Below are 17,828 nucleotides of genomic sequence, written 5' to 3' on the forward strand. Positions count from 1 at the left end.
TAAATCCATGAAGCTGTTACGTCCATATGTATGACTGTTACAACATAGCTTCAGCTAGTAACGTTCCGGGCGCTCGTCCGTCCCAGTCACCGCAGAAACATAGCAACGATAGCTTACAGCTAAACAGTAGCCGGGAGCCAAAACAATGGAAGTCTCGCGCAAGTTCCCGTCTCCCGACGTCCTCACTCTGGAGCTGTTTTCAAGCCACTAGTGACAAACTTCTTTCCATCGAGTAGTGCCGTCATGTCCATATGACAGTGTAACTGGCGCTAGCCTACATAGTAAGATTGCTTAGCCTTTGTGACAGTTGAAGCTGCTACAGCGACAACAAATCTCGCGCAGTCTCAGTAGGCTAGTTGTGTTGACGGCATGAGTGGGAGTCGCGTGTCGCGTGTAGCGTGTCCAAGATGTTTCACTGTACTGGCTTGAAAACAGCTCCAGAGTGAGGACGGCAGACGGGAACTTGCGCAAGACTTGCATTGTTTTGGCTCCCGGCTACTGTTTAGCTGTAAGCTATCGTTGCTATGTTGTAACATAGTCATACATATGGACATAACGGCTTCATGGATTTATTACGGACAGGACGACTGCACTGCTCAGTCGTTTCTTTATGGATACAAAATCAAAACTACGAGGAAAACGTCTTCGTTTCTGCGGGGACTGGGACGGACGAGCGCCCGGCACGTTACTAGCTGAAGCTATGTTGCTATGTTGTAACAGTCATACATATGGACGTAACATCTTCATGGATTTATTACGGACAGGACGACTGCACTGCTCAGTCGTTTCTTTATGGATACAAAATCAAAACTACGAGGAAAACGTCTTCGTTTCTGCGGGGACTGGGACGGACGAGCGCCCGGCACGTTACTAGCTGAAGCTATGTTGCTATGTTGTAACAGTCATACATATGGACGTAACATCTTCATGGATTTATTACGGACAGGACGACTGCACTGCTCAGTCGTTTCTTTATGGATACAAAATCAAAACTACGTGTAAAACGTTTTCGTTTCTGCGTGACTGGGAGGGACGACAGGCGCTCGGCTGTCTACTGCTAATGTCTACTCTACGGGGTGATTTGAGGTGAGTAACTTCATGCTAAAACACACATATTTATGTCGTTTTGCCACACTATTTGTGCTAAACGAGCGCCGTGGTGTCGTACGGACACAACCTGTGTTGCATAGGTCTTGGAATTGTTTTCTGAGGCCCAGGATAGCAGATACAACGGTGCCCCAATGGGTTAGCATTGTAGCGAGTCTGGAAGGCTGCCAGGCAGGTACAGATCTCGGGCTTGGCAACGTCAATTTTTGTCGGGTTTTTTGCTTCTAATAAGTCGGGATGACCCTGAGGACAACGGACATGGGGTCAAAAATGACCGGATTTCTCCTTTAAGCTGGATAACTGAAAGATACCCTGGTATGTTGAACTCGCTGAGTAGTATAGGCCTCAGGCCGCTGCAAAGACAGAACTTGTGTTTTAGTATTTTAGTGACTTTGGCAGTTCAACAGACACAAATGGAAATAACGATTTGCACATGACAAATTCAAAATAACAAAGTGTATTTCAAAAACAAATGGGGAAAAAAAAAACATAATTTCATCTCATTGAATTCCACTAACACTTTCAGATATACATCTATCCGTGACCAGTGATTTCATCTCTCTGTTAACAGGAAACCAGTTCACTGCTGGCTGTGTTAACCACAATATATACATCACACACAGAAATGAACACTTGAGGCAAACAGTTCAGGCAGTTTATGAGTGCAATAATTATCGAAATTCACTCCACGTAAGGCAAGATGTTTGTAAAGGAAATCGGCCTTTTAAGTACACGTCATTATCAAAATATTGCTTCATCTGTGAAATAAAAATATTCTCAGCTGACCCGCTGCTCGACTGCTGAGCTCCATAGAAAATCTGGAGAAAGTCCTGTGAAATGATTAATAAAGTGTTGGAAATGTTGCTAGGAAACAGACCGGAAGGTAAAAGCCATCTCATTGGTTGTCCTCTGAATCGTTGTGGCTGCTCAGGTGACTCTCCAGCTCCTCAGCGCTCACCATGGCGGGACTGATCGCGGCATATCGTGTCCCGTGGAACTGGCGCAAGTGAATCTGTGCATTTAAAAACAACGAAACAAAGCAGCGTCATTCACGGTACAGTTGCTGGTAACTCGCTGGTCCTTGTGTTTTAAAGTGGATAGCACATTTTTTTTATTAGCTCTGTGTCAAATTTGACTTTTGTGAGAAAATGGAGGAAGACAAACCGTTTCTACTCATGATAGATAGAAACGTGCTACATGCTGTATAAAAGCAACAAATAAATATGACCTTGGATACTGGATACTTTATTTTCTCCATTTTAAAAAAAGAAAACACACACCTTGAGGCTCATTATTTAATCATAACTTTTCTTTAAAATACTGGAGGGTCATTCCATGCCAACTCAGCCACCCATGTACAGGACACCTCTCAGTTTTTAAATATGGGGTTCCAAAAGCGTCACCTCTGCCCGAAAGGGTTTTGGACCCCCATAAAACCCCCACCAGTGGTACCATACCCTTCAAATTCATTTTGGCAAGAGCAAAGTTCCCAAATATAAAAAAATAATCCTGTTTAGAATAAATATGATCATTAATTGTGGTGCTAGGGGCCCCCAAAAAGTGAAAAATCACACATGCCGTCAATTTTTTTTTTAGGACTTTGGTGACCCACCTCTCACCGAAACAGTAAAGAATGTTGATCCTGCCTCCAGAATTGTGTAGTACAAACTACAATGAACTAACAGACCTTCTATCACTATTAGAACAGAAGTTATGGGCCTCCAAAAATGCCAAAAAATGAAATGCGAAATTCCAATGTGTCAAAAAGGTGTGTGGCACTTGAAATTCAAATGGACACCATGGGCAAACCGTCTGAGATATTGACCTGAAACTCAAGATTCCCTCGTTTGGTAACATAAGGCATATTTTCACAGCTTTTCAGCAAAATCTGAGAGGTACCATGTACATGGTACCCCGATATTAGCTGTTTTCACATGGAATGACCCTGGACTATTTATATTTAATTGTACCATTTCAATTTTATTTGTCCCCAGGGGGCTCTTATGTCATGTGATTTTCTTTCTAAAATCCCCATCCAATGATGAGTTGATGGTCAGTATCTTTATTGTTCAAATTGAATGGAATAATTAAATATTTGCAACATTTCTCTGTGATTCCTCTTTGAATGAAATAGCCAGGCCACCACAGACGGACTGCAGCAGCGTTAAGTACCGAGCCTAACCTACCTGGATGTAGAGGTTGACCTCAGCGCTCCTGCACAGGTACGGGAAGTTTCCTCCCGTTTTCAGATGAGCTCGTCTGGCATTGGGATACAGTTTGTACATCTCCTCCTTGGCCTCCAGCGACAGAGCGCTCTGATCAAACACCTCAATACCATCCACACATAAACATGACTTCAACTCATTAGGGTGGAAACACACACATGTACACCTGATGGAGACATTAACACTTACATCTATGATGGTCACAGCAACATCTTTTATTTTGTGCGGCTCCACGTACGAGTTTTGACAGTTGAGCGTTAGCCGCGATGCTAACTCACTTTGGTTCAGACTCTCCAACTACAACACAAACACACAGAGGTTATCATTCAGACCCAAAGACATAAAGACATCACATGTATATATTAAAAGGAATAGAGAGATATCAAACGCTGCTCCCAACATTACATCTGGCGAATGTCCGCTCTGCCCTGCTGCTCATCAACAGAACAAACAGGGGTTTCTCAGGATCTGCTGCACTGTGTTTCACTGAAACATGGCTTGGTGAGTCCGTCCCTGACAGTAAACTACATCTGCCAGGCTTCCGACTCCACCAAGCAGACCGTGTTACAGAGTTAACACGGAGAACGAGGGGATGCTAAATATGTTTCTACGTTGACGAAGGTTGGTGTCAGTGAGGCACTACAACATCTGGCTGACAAAATCAACAGTATGGCGCGACAACATCTAGACTCCCTTCTCATCATCTTTTTTTTTCTTTTTTTTTTTTATTCACTTCTAAAATACAGGCAGCATATAAAGTGTTGCACCAGGCACCAAAACTGTGGGACACTGCTACACAATACTAAAGGATGCTTATCGCTCTGTTCCCCGTGTAGCTTTGGGACTCTGATTAGTCTGGTTCATCTTCTCCCGACCTACAGGCAGAAATTAAGACTGCAACGTCTGTGGTCCAAACTGTGAGGAGATGGACCAACGAGTTGGAGCTACAGGCTGCTTTGATTGCACTGATTGGATATTTTTGATGCTGCATCTGCAGACCTGGACGTACTTACTGACACTGTGACATCATACATCAGTTTCTTTGAGGACATGTGTGTGTGCCAACCAAAACAACAAAGCCCTGCAGTGTTTCCCCTAGAATTTTTTTCAGGCCCGGTGGTACCCACCGAAAAAACCCTAAACAGACGAGACGTGTGGGATGGTGTATTGGTGCAGTTGGATTAAGTCAGGTGGCACAGCAAGCAGTCTGCAATTCTGCAATTATTATATTTGCATTCAATATTTTTGTTCAACCAGAGTGTATTCAAGATCACAAGGAGAGAGTGACTTATTAAGGTGCTGGTTGATGGAAATGATCAGGGTCCAGAAAAATATGGCTGGAAAATGATGAGCATCACATTAATAGCTACAGATACTGTAAAACACTACAACGACATATGAGTGCATATATTGTCTTATTTTATCAAGTAAAATATAAGTTATAGGTTTACTCAACAGCAGTTAACTCAAAGTTCCACATCTTATCAAAAACAATCCTCCCCCCCGGGGAGGGGGGGCAAACGGGCTTTGGCCGGTTGTACATACGTCATTACGTCCTAATACTACACACACATGGCGTGATGTTGTTTTTAAGGAGCGCCGTCTCTGCTTATATTTCTCGACAACACTCGACCTGCATCAGCGCATGTGCGCACGAGCGGATCTGTGCGAGCAGACAGCGCGAGCGCAGCGGGTTTTGGACGGAGACACACAGCGGCATTTTTATTATGTAAAAATAAATAATAATGTAATGTAATAAAATAAATATTATGGACCCTATGGACCGGTTCCGCTCACACCACGAGTCTGAAGAGTGCAACAGCTTATCAAAATACAGTGTCAACGTTCCGTGTTTTCAAAGTAGAAAGCGACATCGTGGTGGTTTAACGAGGCGGAACGGCATCAGAACAACATCAAGCGCGTAAAGTACACGAAGAAAAAAGTAGCGGGAGCGCGCGGCGAGGATTGTTGCGGCCGCGCGTCTTGCGGAGCAAGTGTGCTGTGCTGCGCGGAGGCGCTCCTAATGTAAATGATTATTGATTTATGAATGAATTGATAGGTGGCTTATTTTTGGTATATTGATTTTTTTTTTGGCCTGGCGGCAGGTCTCCTTGGCCTGGCGAGCCGCCAGGCCTGTACAATGGTAGGGGAAACACTGCCCTGGTTCACAGCAAAACTCAGGCCAAGGCCTACAGAAGGAGGGACAGGATCCTGTACAACAGACCAGATACACACCTACAAAGGAGATCAGATTGGCAAAGAGGACCTACAACTGTCTATAATCATACATCACATATATTATAATAATAACTAGTGGTGTCAACAATAATCGATTCGGCGATGCATCGCAATGCGGGGCATGCACGATTCAGCATTGATGCGGCAACGTGCCATAATCAATTATGTCACTGTTTATTTTCTGGCCTCGAGTGGACAATAAAGTTGTGAAATTTCAATTACTTCTGGGGGCATTTCCGGAGCAACGTTGCAATGACATGCGCAGCCTGCTACATGCTAAGTGGCAGCACTAGCTAGCATAACAACACTAAAGAATCAAGATGGCTGAGGCAGAGGGAGATGACCGCGATAGACGGATAATTAAAAACACACCCAAAGCTTGGAAAGCGGACATCACTGAAAGCAGTGATTTATGTTTTCTTTTTCAGGTTTGAAAATGCCATATCCAATGCCCTGTACCATTCAATTTTATTTTATTTAATGACATTATGTCAAAGATACAGGAGAGTGATAATACACACATAGCAGCCAATACAATCTGTTGTTCAGTATCTGACAGCTTGTATTGCCTCATGACTGATGAAAAATTTGCCTTGTTGTGTGCAGTAGAATTTTGATGCATCGCAATGCATCGTAGAATCGAATTGAATCGAATCATTACCTGGCGAATCGTAATTGAATCGAATTGTGAGGGCAGTGCCAATGCACACCCCTAATAATAACTGCACAACCAGGAAGGAATCTGTCAAGGAACTACATCTGTTCTCACAGAACAGACACTATTTTCCAATACTTCTCCATAGACGAAGCTGACAAATTAAGAACCATAATGGGATTTATCCTTCTGCAGAATCTTTAAGATGTGACAACAAAATATTTATTCAATTAATATATATATATATATATATATATTTTTTTTTGCATTACTGGCTTTTCCCAAGTTTGACCATTTTTGCTGATGTCACCAAAGAAAACATCGGACACTATTGTTTTATCACTGAAGTTGAAGCTCTGTGACTTAGTGGAAGACTTTGGACTTGAAGTCGGAGACCCCCTAGATCTCCCTCTGTGTTTTGCCTGTCTTGTGGTTTATTTATTTATTTGGGACTGCTGTGCAGTGCCTGTCTGATGCACTGAAGAAAGTCTCCATCACTGTACCATGCCAACTATGTTTACATAGTTCTATATACTTGAAAGTATAATTAAGTCTGAAAAAAACAAAACACTCTTTCAACGAGGAGATCCTCTGTAGACCAGATTTTGGAGAGGGCACAGTCCAGCGTTCTAAGGACCTGGCTGACTGAGACCATGAAGGCTGCGTCTTTGAAGGGATGGACACTGAACTGGGACAAAACTTTTCTAATTGATACTTTCTTGATGTGTAAAAGTCTTTTAACCATAATATGTGTAATGATTTGACTACATATTTTTTCCAAACCACACCTGCCACTCACCCTGTCAACCATGAAGTCGATTGCATCTGCCATTTTAGGGTCCACAGGTCCTTTAGCGAAGTTCCCCAGAACAATCTTCTTCAACATGAAAGCTGGCATCAACCAAAAACTGAGGAGGAAAGTGAAGCGTTAACAATGAATGGGGACACTGAGGGGCGAGTGTGATGGAGGCATTCAAAAGCACCTGTTTGCTGTCCATGTCTGATTAAAGATGGAAGTATCACTGAATGAATTACACAGGATCAGCGAGTGGACTCGGGGAGACTTGTGTGTGCATTCTGCAAACTTCTGAGCCAGGAATCCCCCAAGAGACGCGCCGAACAGATGGACCTGAAGGTTCAAGAGACAAAATCATCAGAAACAGAGAGGAGGGACTCAGATCAACACATCATTGGTTTTAGGCCCCCAATACTGTCATTTATAATTTTTGAATGTCAGTTATAAAAATCATATTTTTTAATGAATCACACTACATGGTCAAATTGAAATAATGATGATGAATAAGTATGACAATAACTTATTTCACTAGTAAAGATCCACTAGATAACCTGAGGGTGCTTTACAACGACAGCTTGAGTTTCAATTTACGTGGGATGCCTTAATGCACCATGATGTCCCTGTGGACAACTCCGTTGTTGGTTACATAACTAACATCTAACATCAGACTCTGTGACGGCTGTTGTTGGTGGAACAAACTCAACAATCAACACAGTTAAAAGAATAGAAAACTTAACTTTTCTCTCCAAGCAGACAAATAATCCTCCATTTTACACAGAAACATTATGTTCACTAAATCAAATTCTCATGTAGAACAAAATTATAATCCAGGGGAGTATCAAAACGTTATTCTAGTGATTAAACATTTTCAAAAATGTTTTAAAACTTGGACAGGATGTGATGGGTCACAGTTAAATTGATTGATTGCCCACACACACTTTCTTTAATCAATTATTAAATAATACCACTGTATATAAGGTGCTCCACTGTATATTTAAATTGGCAAGTAATTGTGACAAATAACTGAACAATATATACAGCTCCATTGCTTCACTTTGTGTCATAAGTGAAAAACATATACAGTGAGTGCTCAATTGCTGGACTTTTTTCAAATAACTGAAAAATATACAGTGCTCCATTGTCAACACTGTGTCAAATAACTGAAAAAATATATACAGTGAGTGCTCCATTGCTACACTTTAAGTGACTGCTCCACAGCCTGCTTGTAGCAAAGTTTGATTTTATTAGGGTATTCAGCCAGCCATCTTCTCTGCGGGGAAAACGTTCTTTCCTGCGCATGAGCATTGAGTGTGCATGGAGAGGAGGGGCTATTCACAGATGGGTCAGAGAGAGAGCGAGATAGAGCGAAAGTGGGAGGAGGGGCTGATGCGCTGTGCACAGCTCTACAATTAAAGAATATTTTACCCATTTGAATTGGGTAAAGTGTGTGTGAACGAGAATGACAGGGAGAAAGAGTGCTATGCTGAGATGAATGAACGGAACGATCTAATTTCAAAATCGCGTTGAACAAAACAAAACAAAAAAGCGCGGAATCAATCCGTGGCGCTCGGTGTTGATTCTGTGGTGCTGCGCCACACATTGGTCTATGTATGGGAAACACTGTGCCATGATGATGGCAGAGGTTGCGTTAGAATTTCTTTCCGTATCCGTCTTTTTGACCGACAAGTTTGTATTCCATCAAAAATCTTTTACCTGTCATTTTATTTTTAATTATAAGACATAGCTTAGTGGATGAGACCAAGCCATGAGGGCTCTACCCTCACTTAACTTTTATTACATTGAAAACTTCTTTTGATATTTTTAATTGAAGTTTCCAATATCTGTTAACTAAGTTTTGAGCATCCACTAATGTGTGTGGCGGCAGGTGGGAGAGCAAACAGAACAGGCTTATAGATGATGCATTTATAAGTGCATGGATAGAAAACATGAACATCAACTGTGTGGTTACTTTTAATGTCAACACACCAGAGAAGATTTTATCCCAGTATTGTCCTCGGAGAGACGACTTCTCGTTTATTTTTGTTCTGAATTCTGAACCTTCCTAATTGGAGACTGGACATAGCAGACTCTCTGATTTACCGACCCTGAAAGAACTTGCTTCACTGGGAGGAAGCCCTGCAGCTTGTGATGCTTCTGCAGCAGTGGAGCAGATGCACCGGCACCGCTCTGAGACCCGTGGTGGTCACAAACACACTCCAAGGTCTCCAGTCCTTCAAAAATGATGGTCTTCAATTTTTTTTCCATCATTCAAAAGAAAAAAGACAGAAAATATTCTCAATGATGGTGATTAGTAAAAAGTCTGAAGCTTTGTTCGGTCTGTCCACAAGCTAACAACTTTTAAAATTATGGTTTTCTGAATGGAGTCTGGGTTAATGGGTGCTACCTATGCTAACATGGTAGCTGCTCCATCAACACTCCAAATGAGGTCATCTAGACATAATTATGGCAGTGGCCTCGTTGTTTGGATCAGACAGGTTTCTCAATGTCTCAGTCTGGTTTCTCCAAAAAGTCTGCTTTGGTCTCTGGACTCACTGGGATATGAGCCACTATCCTTGACCTCTGGTTGACATTGTCTGTAAAAGTTTCTTTGGTATGAACACAGACAGCATTATAGCAGCAAGGTTCAGGCTAAACATTTTTATGTGAATGATCTAATTAGTTAATTAATCGAAATGTTATGCTCAGGGAGACACTTTATTGGCATTTCCAACATGGGCATTAAATTTCCTCGATTATGGAATCCAACAATGATGCAAAATGGTGGTGATCAGCTCAAATAATCGCTATGAGGCAATCATGTAATAATCGTGACAGGCCTACTCACGGGGAAAGAAAATACTGACGCTAGGCTCTGAAGAAAAAGGAAAACTTACTTTATCCAGCTGCAAGTGATCGAGAAGCTTTCTGAAGCCATCACAGAACTCCATGAGATCCCAGTAGACTGGATACTGCAGCTGGAAACCACACAGAACACATTGACATACTGATCCTACAATTAGCAGTGTTTCCCCACAGAATCAGATTCTATTTGTGGTGATAGCCTCCCCGGGGGATATACCACTGTAAGGTGCTCCACTGTATATTTTAATTGGCAAGTACTTTGTGACAAATAACTGAACAATAGATCGTGCTCCATTGCTTCGCTTTGTGTCATAAGTGAAAAACATATACAGTGAGTGCTCGATTGCTAGACTTTTTCAAATAACTGAAAAATATACAGTGCTCCATTGCCAAAACTTTGTGTCAATAACTGAAAATATATATACAGTGAGTGCTCCATTGCTACACTTTAAGTGACTGCTCCACAGCCTACTAATTCAGCCAGCCGTCTTCTCTGCTGGAAAAACAATCTTTCCTGCACATGAGCATTGAGTGTGCACGGAGAGGAGGGTTATTCACAGACGGGTCCGAGAGAGAGCAAGACAGAGCGAAAGTGGGGGGAGGGGCTGATGTGCTACAATTAAATACGATTTTACCCCTTTTAAATAGCTAGAAAAAATAAAATCAATATGTGGTGGTCAATGTTGATATTCTGGCAGTGTATGGGAAACACTGGTGTGTGTGAATGAGAATGACAGGAGTGCTATACAGAGATGAATAAACGGAACAACATTTATATAAAAAAAAAAAAACAGAATCAATTTGTGGCGCTCGGTGTTGATTCTGTGGCGCTGCACCACACATTGGTCTAGAGATCATCAGGGTTCCTTTTACTATCACAATAAACAGAATATACACACATACATACATACATACAGTACATTTCATGTGGAGTGAGAACTGCAAAAAAGGAGCCTTTTATACGATAGGTTGTTGTCAGTAAACGGTCATCAACCAGCTTGAAGTGATGTATTTTCTTTTTAAATCAGTGCTGTGTGGATCTAATCGATGCCAATGTGAAGCAAGGTTCATGGGGATTTAGAGAAAGGAATGACAATAAATATTTGGAAAATTAACTGATAAATATGTAAAGAAACTGTAAAGTGTACATGTTGATGAGAATATGTTGGTTAACAACTAACTAGTAATGACACCCAGCCCATAGTTGTAAATATGAGGCTGTAAAAAAGGGAACATGTTGACACATGATGAAGCTGCCCAGAGCTTCCAGTGACGGCCTCACCGAGATGACTCTGTATCCCCATCCTGTCAGAGCCAGCACCTGCTGGAAAAACACCTCAGCCGTCCCGCTGACAGGAGGAAAGAAGATGATGGGACACCGGATACTCTTTGGGCCAGCTTCATAGAGTGACCACACCTTACTGTCGTCATCATCGACAATAATCTGGTGGAGAAGAAAACACCATGTGAGAAATGCAACCTGCAAACAAAAATGGACTCAAAATGAACTATGTAGCTGTGATTTAATAGCAATAACCAGATCAAAGGGATGATAAAATAAAGCCATAGTGGTGGTGGTCATGCTTTGTTAGCAATCAACTTAACAATGATGGTCTTCTGAATGTGTTCTGGTCTCTGGACTAATATGAGCAACTATCATAGATCTCTGGGAGACAACAGACACAGGACACAACATTTGATTAGTCCATTTCTATTTCAGCAATGTCAGGACAACAGGAGCTGGGAGGCTTTTGAGTGAATTTCTCACTCGAGTTGAACTATTTAAAAAAGAATCTGAATCAGCTTCATTTGGCCAAGTATGCCAACACATACAAGCAATTTTACATCTCACGTATTGTACTTAACAGAAATATAAGTAAAAGAAAGGTTAATATAAATAAGACAAAATGTAAAATGTCTATATATACACAAGTCAATAGTGCAAAGACCAAAATCCTGTAGTGACCATTTCACTGATCCAAACTAGAGCCGTCAATTTTCCTCTTTAATATTATTCAAATTTAATTCTATATTTTTTTCAATATTCAAATTATAATTTGAATATTTAATGCTCAAATTCAGCCTATTATTACTATTAACTACACTACACAGGCTTATACATTGCCAATGCCATTATCAGCAATGTGGTTGTTTTACTTCCTGTCCACTATAGGGCGTTCCAAAAACATTACCAATAAATATGTTGAATTACCAACAGGTGATAGCTTTCTACTAATTAAGAAAGTAAAACGTTCTCCTGGGGACCCTGTGTCCCTGTTGCCATGGCTCCGCCCTCCTCCTCTCACCGTCAGCTCTACTTTCACTTTCTCACGTACATCCTGCATTTGGTCTCCTGCTTTTGGTCTCGTTCTCGTCTCGATGAATCAGCTGATGGAGACGCGGGTTGATCTAGCTAATAGTAAGCAGCATGAATGCATCTTTGTCATGATTGCATCGCTTCTAGAGCTCCATCAATATCTTTGCTTTCATTTCACCGAATGCTGCTGGGCGGTTATCTTCTCCGTGTTCGCGCGCTGCTGTTGGCTATTTCTGATAGTGAGATTGTGATTCAGAAAACGTTATTGTTCATCAGAATTCATGTGTCAAAAGCTTCTGTTTATGTGGGTAGGCCAAGGCCAGGTGGCAAGATTTGGTGGCAAGAACGCTAGAAAACACGTCCCTAAAAAACTAAAAACTAAAATACTAATTTCAGCATTCGAATAGTACAGATTTTTTTACTATTCAAAATATATTTGATTCCCTAAGTTCATTCCAACAGCCCTATCCCAAATGATGCCACTTATATGGAGAAAACACAGTAAAAGTCTTATACATGCATGAATAAGAAGTCCACAGTTTCCGAAACATAAAGCCTTGCAACTTTCAAAAAACAAATAATACTTTTCTCTTCACACAAATAAAGCTTGAAGATACAACTTCATACAACTGTCTGCACGGCCGTCGTTGTCTGCATGACCGTCGTTGCCCCACACTTTGGCCTTGATGCCCTGTGAAAAAATGTTCAATATACGGCCAAGGTGGCCTTTGTGCCCCTTTCAAAGTTCCACACGGCTGAACGATATGGACAAAATTTCATATCTCGATATTCATGCCAGATATCTCGATATCGATACGATATGACACGATACGATATGACTACGGGTTCGGTGAAAACCAAATATTTTTCAGAAAAATAACATAATACAAAAGAATGTGGAAACTGCAGTTTTATTGATGATAACTCACTGTCAGTCATCAACATTAACATAAAGTCACCAATCAATAAATAAAAAATCTGACATTTTAGACTGTGTACACTGGTACCATGTCTTAGCGACTAATACGGTGTAACGCTACTGAATGCATTGCATTACACTCTTCGTGCAATTTTCGCCAAGCACGACCTGCACAACACCTCGCTCTGGTTGACATCATCCTTTTTAAATCCAAAAATACCTCCAAATAATGGAGGATGATTTATGTTTTGGCACCAAATCAGATTCGGCACCGCCACCAGCCGCATTATCTTCCGCACTCATCTCACTTTTCTTTCTCTTTCTTTCTTTTTGATTTCCCCGCTGTGTATGTCGTGTATGTGCGTCTCAGTCTAGTAAGTACCGGTCCAGTTCCACTCCGGTCCCGCTCACACAACGAGTCTTAAGTCCAAGCCCGACACTGTGTCCTACACAGTCATCAACAGTATGTTCAGTCATAAAACGGCTCGATAGCGGGGGAGATCTGCGTTGAACACTGAGTGATAGAGAGGGACTGCCTATTGATTAAAGTCTACGTCATGTCTACATTGTGTACCCGTGTATGTGCTCGTGCATCTTTATATATATAAAGATATCATACAGAATATGTTTTATTGCTCTCAAGTAGTTATTCCTTTGTAAGACATTATTTTAAAAAAAATCCAATGTAACATTAACTTGATATTGGTATTAAAAATATTTTAATACATAATTCATGTTTTGTTATGAATTAGGATGTTATGGTATTAATCCGAAAGGTAAAACCATATAATTTTTACTGAATGGCCTTTGTGCCCTGTCATGTGGCCTTGGTGCCCCTAAAAAAAAGGAAAGTGAAGGCCAAATGGCCTTGCCCTAAAATGACGAAATTCCAACCCTGCTCTTTACCTCTAAATGTATGATGATCGCTCTCCTCCACCAAGTGGTGGGAGTGTCAAACAAACAATAGACCAAATCAAAATGGCTCTTACAACTGAATGGTTATATATAAAACGGGATGATTACCGTATTTACATGTAAAGATGCACGGTCTGTAGTCACTTTTCTCGGAATTAGCTGATCGCTCCTGAATCTTTTACGTAGGCAGCTTGTGTTGATGGTTTCCGTAAGATAATAGTGAGTTAGATTGGCTGTTAGATAACGTAAGCTTTGCTCGCAAACGTTACCTTAACACAGAAGAAGTAGATGTAGTCATGGTGACATCACCCTTTGTGAAGTTTGGCAATTAGCCTTAGACATGTTAATTCATTCATTACACATATTGTTTGTCAGGCGATGAGATCAGCAGCATAAAGAAAGCTGCAGACAGAGAATTACTTCACATAGTTTTCTGTTGAAGAGCTGACATGTGAAAGCATGGCAGCCTGACTTTCTACTGCAGTCAGTCAGCTATCTAATGTTACAAAAGTTCCAAAACATTTAATTTTCTGTTATGTTTGTAGAATCCTAAACTTAACACAATGCTAATGCCACTTAAATAAACTGCTCAAAAAAATAAAGGGAACACCTAAACACCACATGCTAGTTCTTAATGAATAACATATTTCAGTTGGAAATCTTTATTCATTACAAAGTGCAGTGCGTTGACAACAAAACAACATAAGGATGATTAATGAAATCAAAATCCTCATCTTATGGAGGTCTCGATTCAGAATCATACCGAAAATCAAAGTAGAAAATCAGATCGCAGGCTGATCCAACTTTTGTGGAGATATTTTGTAGAATGTTTAAGCTAACACCAGAGATAGAGGCAGAAATGATAGAAGTCTTTTATCTGCAAAAATGGGAGCTCAGCCACTCTTCAAATTTGCTACTTCATTTCGACAAGCCACATTGTGGGAGAAGTTTAAGTACCTACCATACTAGGTTATACTTGTCTGGAGGCTATCAGTAACAGATTGAAGGCCACAGGTGAGATAGTTTTCCAGATATTGCTGTTTAAAAATGGCTTTTCAGAGTATGATGCCAAAAAACGTCTAAACTACCCTTCATTCAGTGATGTTTCATGAGAAATCTGTTGACAGTAGAGACGTAAGATTTGGGATATTTCCTATTAACAAGTGTGTCTTTGTACTAATTTTGTGCTAATTTTTACAGGACATTCTGAGATGGTCAGGTGGGAGGCATTTGATGAAATGACACGGAATGACCCCCGGTAAGAAGTGAACCAGTGTCGTAGGACGGAAAACCCAGGGTTAACCCTGAAGTTACCTCGCTAAGCCCAAATCCTGCTTCGTAGTACAGGCCTATGGACCATGTTAAGACTAGGGATGACCCCCCCTTGATTTCGATTTGCGCCTGCTGCTTATCTCTCTCCCGTTATGTCTCCAACTCACTCACACACACTTTGCCCGGCGCCATCCTTCCACTCACGTCACTTTTAAAAATCCCCTCCAGCACGGCACGAGGAGATGGTAGTGCTAATAATAATAAAGCAAGATGATTATTATCTGTTACCATTGAAAATCCTGAAATGTAGTAATGTTGTCCGAATCCAAGCCAGATAAAACAGGCACATTCGGAATGCATAAAAGACGCACCGGCGCAAAATGTTTTTATTTGAGCTACTAAGTATAAACATGGGATTCATGAAAAATTGAGTGCGAGGGATAATTTGTTTACTTCACACAAAAAAAGATCTTGTAATGAGATGGCAAACTGTAGTCTTGTATTCTACTCCTAGTGGCGTAGCATGTAGTCTACTACTATGTATAATAATTGAGATCGCATTCTCCGCACCTCGCATGCGGGAATAATTAAGACTCGAGGAGAAATTATACAGTGGGAGACGCTGTGTCCGTCATGCATGTATATCACAAAACAGGGTCAGAGCGCACAGCAGTAGACATAATGGTGGCGAGGCCTGCACGAGCCGCCGGGCCATTCATCTTCATCATCATCATCATAACAATCGTCTTCATCATCCGCGCTCCACAGCTGCACCGGATTCCCCGTCCAACACCAGAACGGTGGGACACCGGGGACCGCGTGGCCCTTGCGCGCTGCTCAGACCAGCTGCAGCCCCAACTCCGGCTTCAGCTCGCGGCAAATTTGCACGTTTCTCCCTGGACAACAGGCTGCCGAGGCGCGAGACCAGGGACGAGCCGCGTGCAAGCAGAACACGATCCTGATTTCTTTTTTTTTTTAACCGACTACTGACTTCTCTCTAGATGTATTATCTTAGTAAACATTGTAACATGAGTTTATGGTCTCAATCTCTAGTTTCAAGTCTTCTTCAATCCAGTATATTCACTTAGTACATTATGGTCCATTTAGAGTCCAACAGACCAGAAAGCAGGGGATGCTTTAGGGTGGGGCCTGTGATTGACAGGTCGCTACCATGCTACCAATGCAGTAAGCTACTAAGATGACTTAAACACTTAGCTGTAAAGTTGACCTTGAATTATGAAGCCAATTGTGTTAGAAGCTTCATACCAGAATCCAGATAGATCCAGATCCAGTAAGGTTGCTGCTCAGGTGCCGCATAAAAACCTACTGGTGAGAGGATGGAGGGACAGACTCTGGCTGCGGTTTCTTTCCACCACAAAGTGAGGGTGTACTTTCAAAAGCAACTGTTTTTCTTCTACAACATATAACTGCATCATCTAATGAAGAATGGCATCAGAACACCAGTGTGTTTTGTCCTCGTGTTTTATGAATTAATTGTGCAGATTTGAAGGTCTGATTGGGTAAAATAATAATACTGATCTGGTCGTCTCTATTTCTTTACACATATTTGAATTTATTTGAATTTATTTATTCAGGATAGCCCCTTGAGATGAATCATCTCATTTTCGAGGGGGTCCTAATGTACATATGTAACATTACCTGTTGTACCATGTGTTCACGTGCACTTGCATGAACAGCATTCAGTATTAAGCAGCAGGCCCAATGATTATGGACCCCATCACAGATAAGAAATCATGAGCTACTTACTCTTTTCAGGGGCACTGTGCTTCTGAACCAGTTATAGTCAGGAGACACTTTGATCTCCTCCATCTGAGGACACATTCAGACACAAACATTCAGGAAATACAGTGACGTTCATGTTAGACCATGCTACTAATTCAAGCTATTAACGCATACTAGCAGAAGGACACATTCTGACAAATTAGCTTCACGGCTAACTGTGTGCACAACCGTGAACACTCGTTACGGCGAAACGAGCGAATATAACGTTATTCACGGCGTCAATGAGATGAGTATGGGTGTGTTTACCGTGTTCGCTGTGGATGTAAGTCACCGTGTCGGAGGAGTTTTATCCATATCTAGGTAGCATTTTCTCCAGCTGCCTGGTCATATGACTCCCGTTTCATCCACTTCCGCAAAGCTCGTGCTACCGCCTCCCCGAAACACTGAACGGAATGCGTCTGCTCTAACAATATAAATGTGTACGTGGAATACTTCACCAGTGGAAACATGGATCTGTATAGAACGTGGGTCATATGTATGTTTCGATTTTGGTGCCTTCTTGACCGAGAAAAGGCAGACAGTGACTTTTTGGGGCAGGTGGATGGAAGACAACAACTCCCACAATTCACAGCTCCACGGGCCACTCCCACTGATCTGGCCGCCCTCGCCAGTCCCCCGCCGGTTTGTAGCCTACACATCGCCGTCTCCTGCTGGCTACTGGTGACTGCCACCAGGTTATCGAGCGAAGCCCTGGTGAGTCGGTAGTCAGGCTTCAGGTC

At 41.6% G+C, this 17,828-nt stretch overlaps 1 protein-coding gene across 1 annotated transcript; it reads right to left on the reverse strand.

Annotated features, from left to right (window-relative positions):
* Nucleotides 1–1,524: 1,524 nt before the first annotated feature.
* Nucleotides 1,525–17,507, reverse strand: spg21 (SPG21 abhydrolase domain containing, maspardin). The gene is made up of 9 exons (XM_084007342.1): nt 17,356–17,507; nt 17,074–17,136; nt 11,166–11,327; nt 9,916–9,996; nt 7,209–7,354; nt 7,025–7,133; nt 3,522–3,629; nt 3,294–3,434; nt 1,525–2,119 (listed from the first exon to the last, which is right to left on the reverse strand). The coding sequence occupies exons 2-9, from the start codon at nt 17,134–17,136 to the stop codon at nt 2,003–2,005; spliced, it is 927 nt and encodes a 308-aa protein (XP_083863468.1). The 5' UTR covers nt 17,356–17,507; the 3' UTR covers nt 1,525–2,002.
* Nucleotides 17,508–17,828: the final 321 nt, after the last annotated feature.

The sequence above is a fragment of the Eutrigla gurnardus genome (assembly GCF_963514095.1).
Source record: "Eutrigla gurnardus genome assembly, chromosome: 1".
In the NCBI taxonomy this organism is placed as follows: domain Eukaryota; kingdom Metazoa; phylum Chordata; class Actinopteri; order Perciformes; family Triglidae; genus Eutrigla; species Eutrigla gurnardus.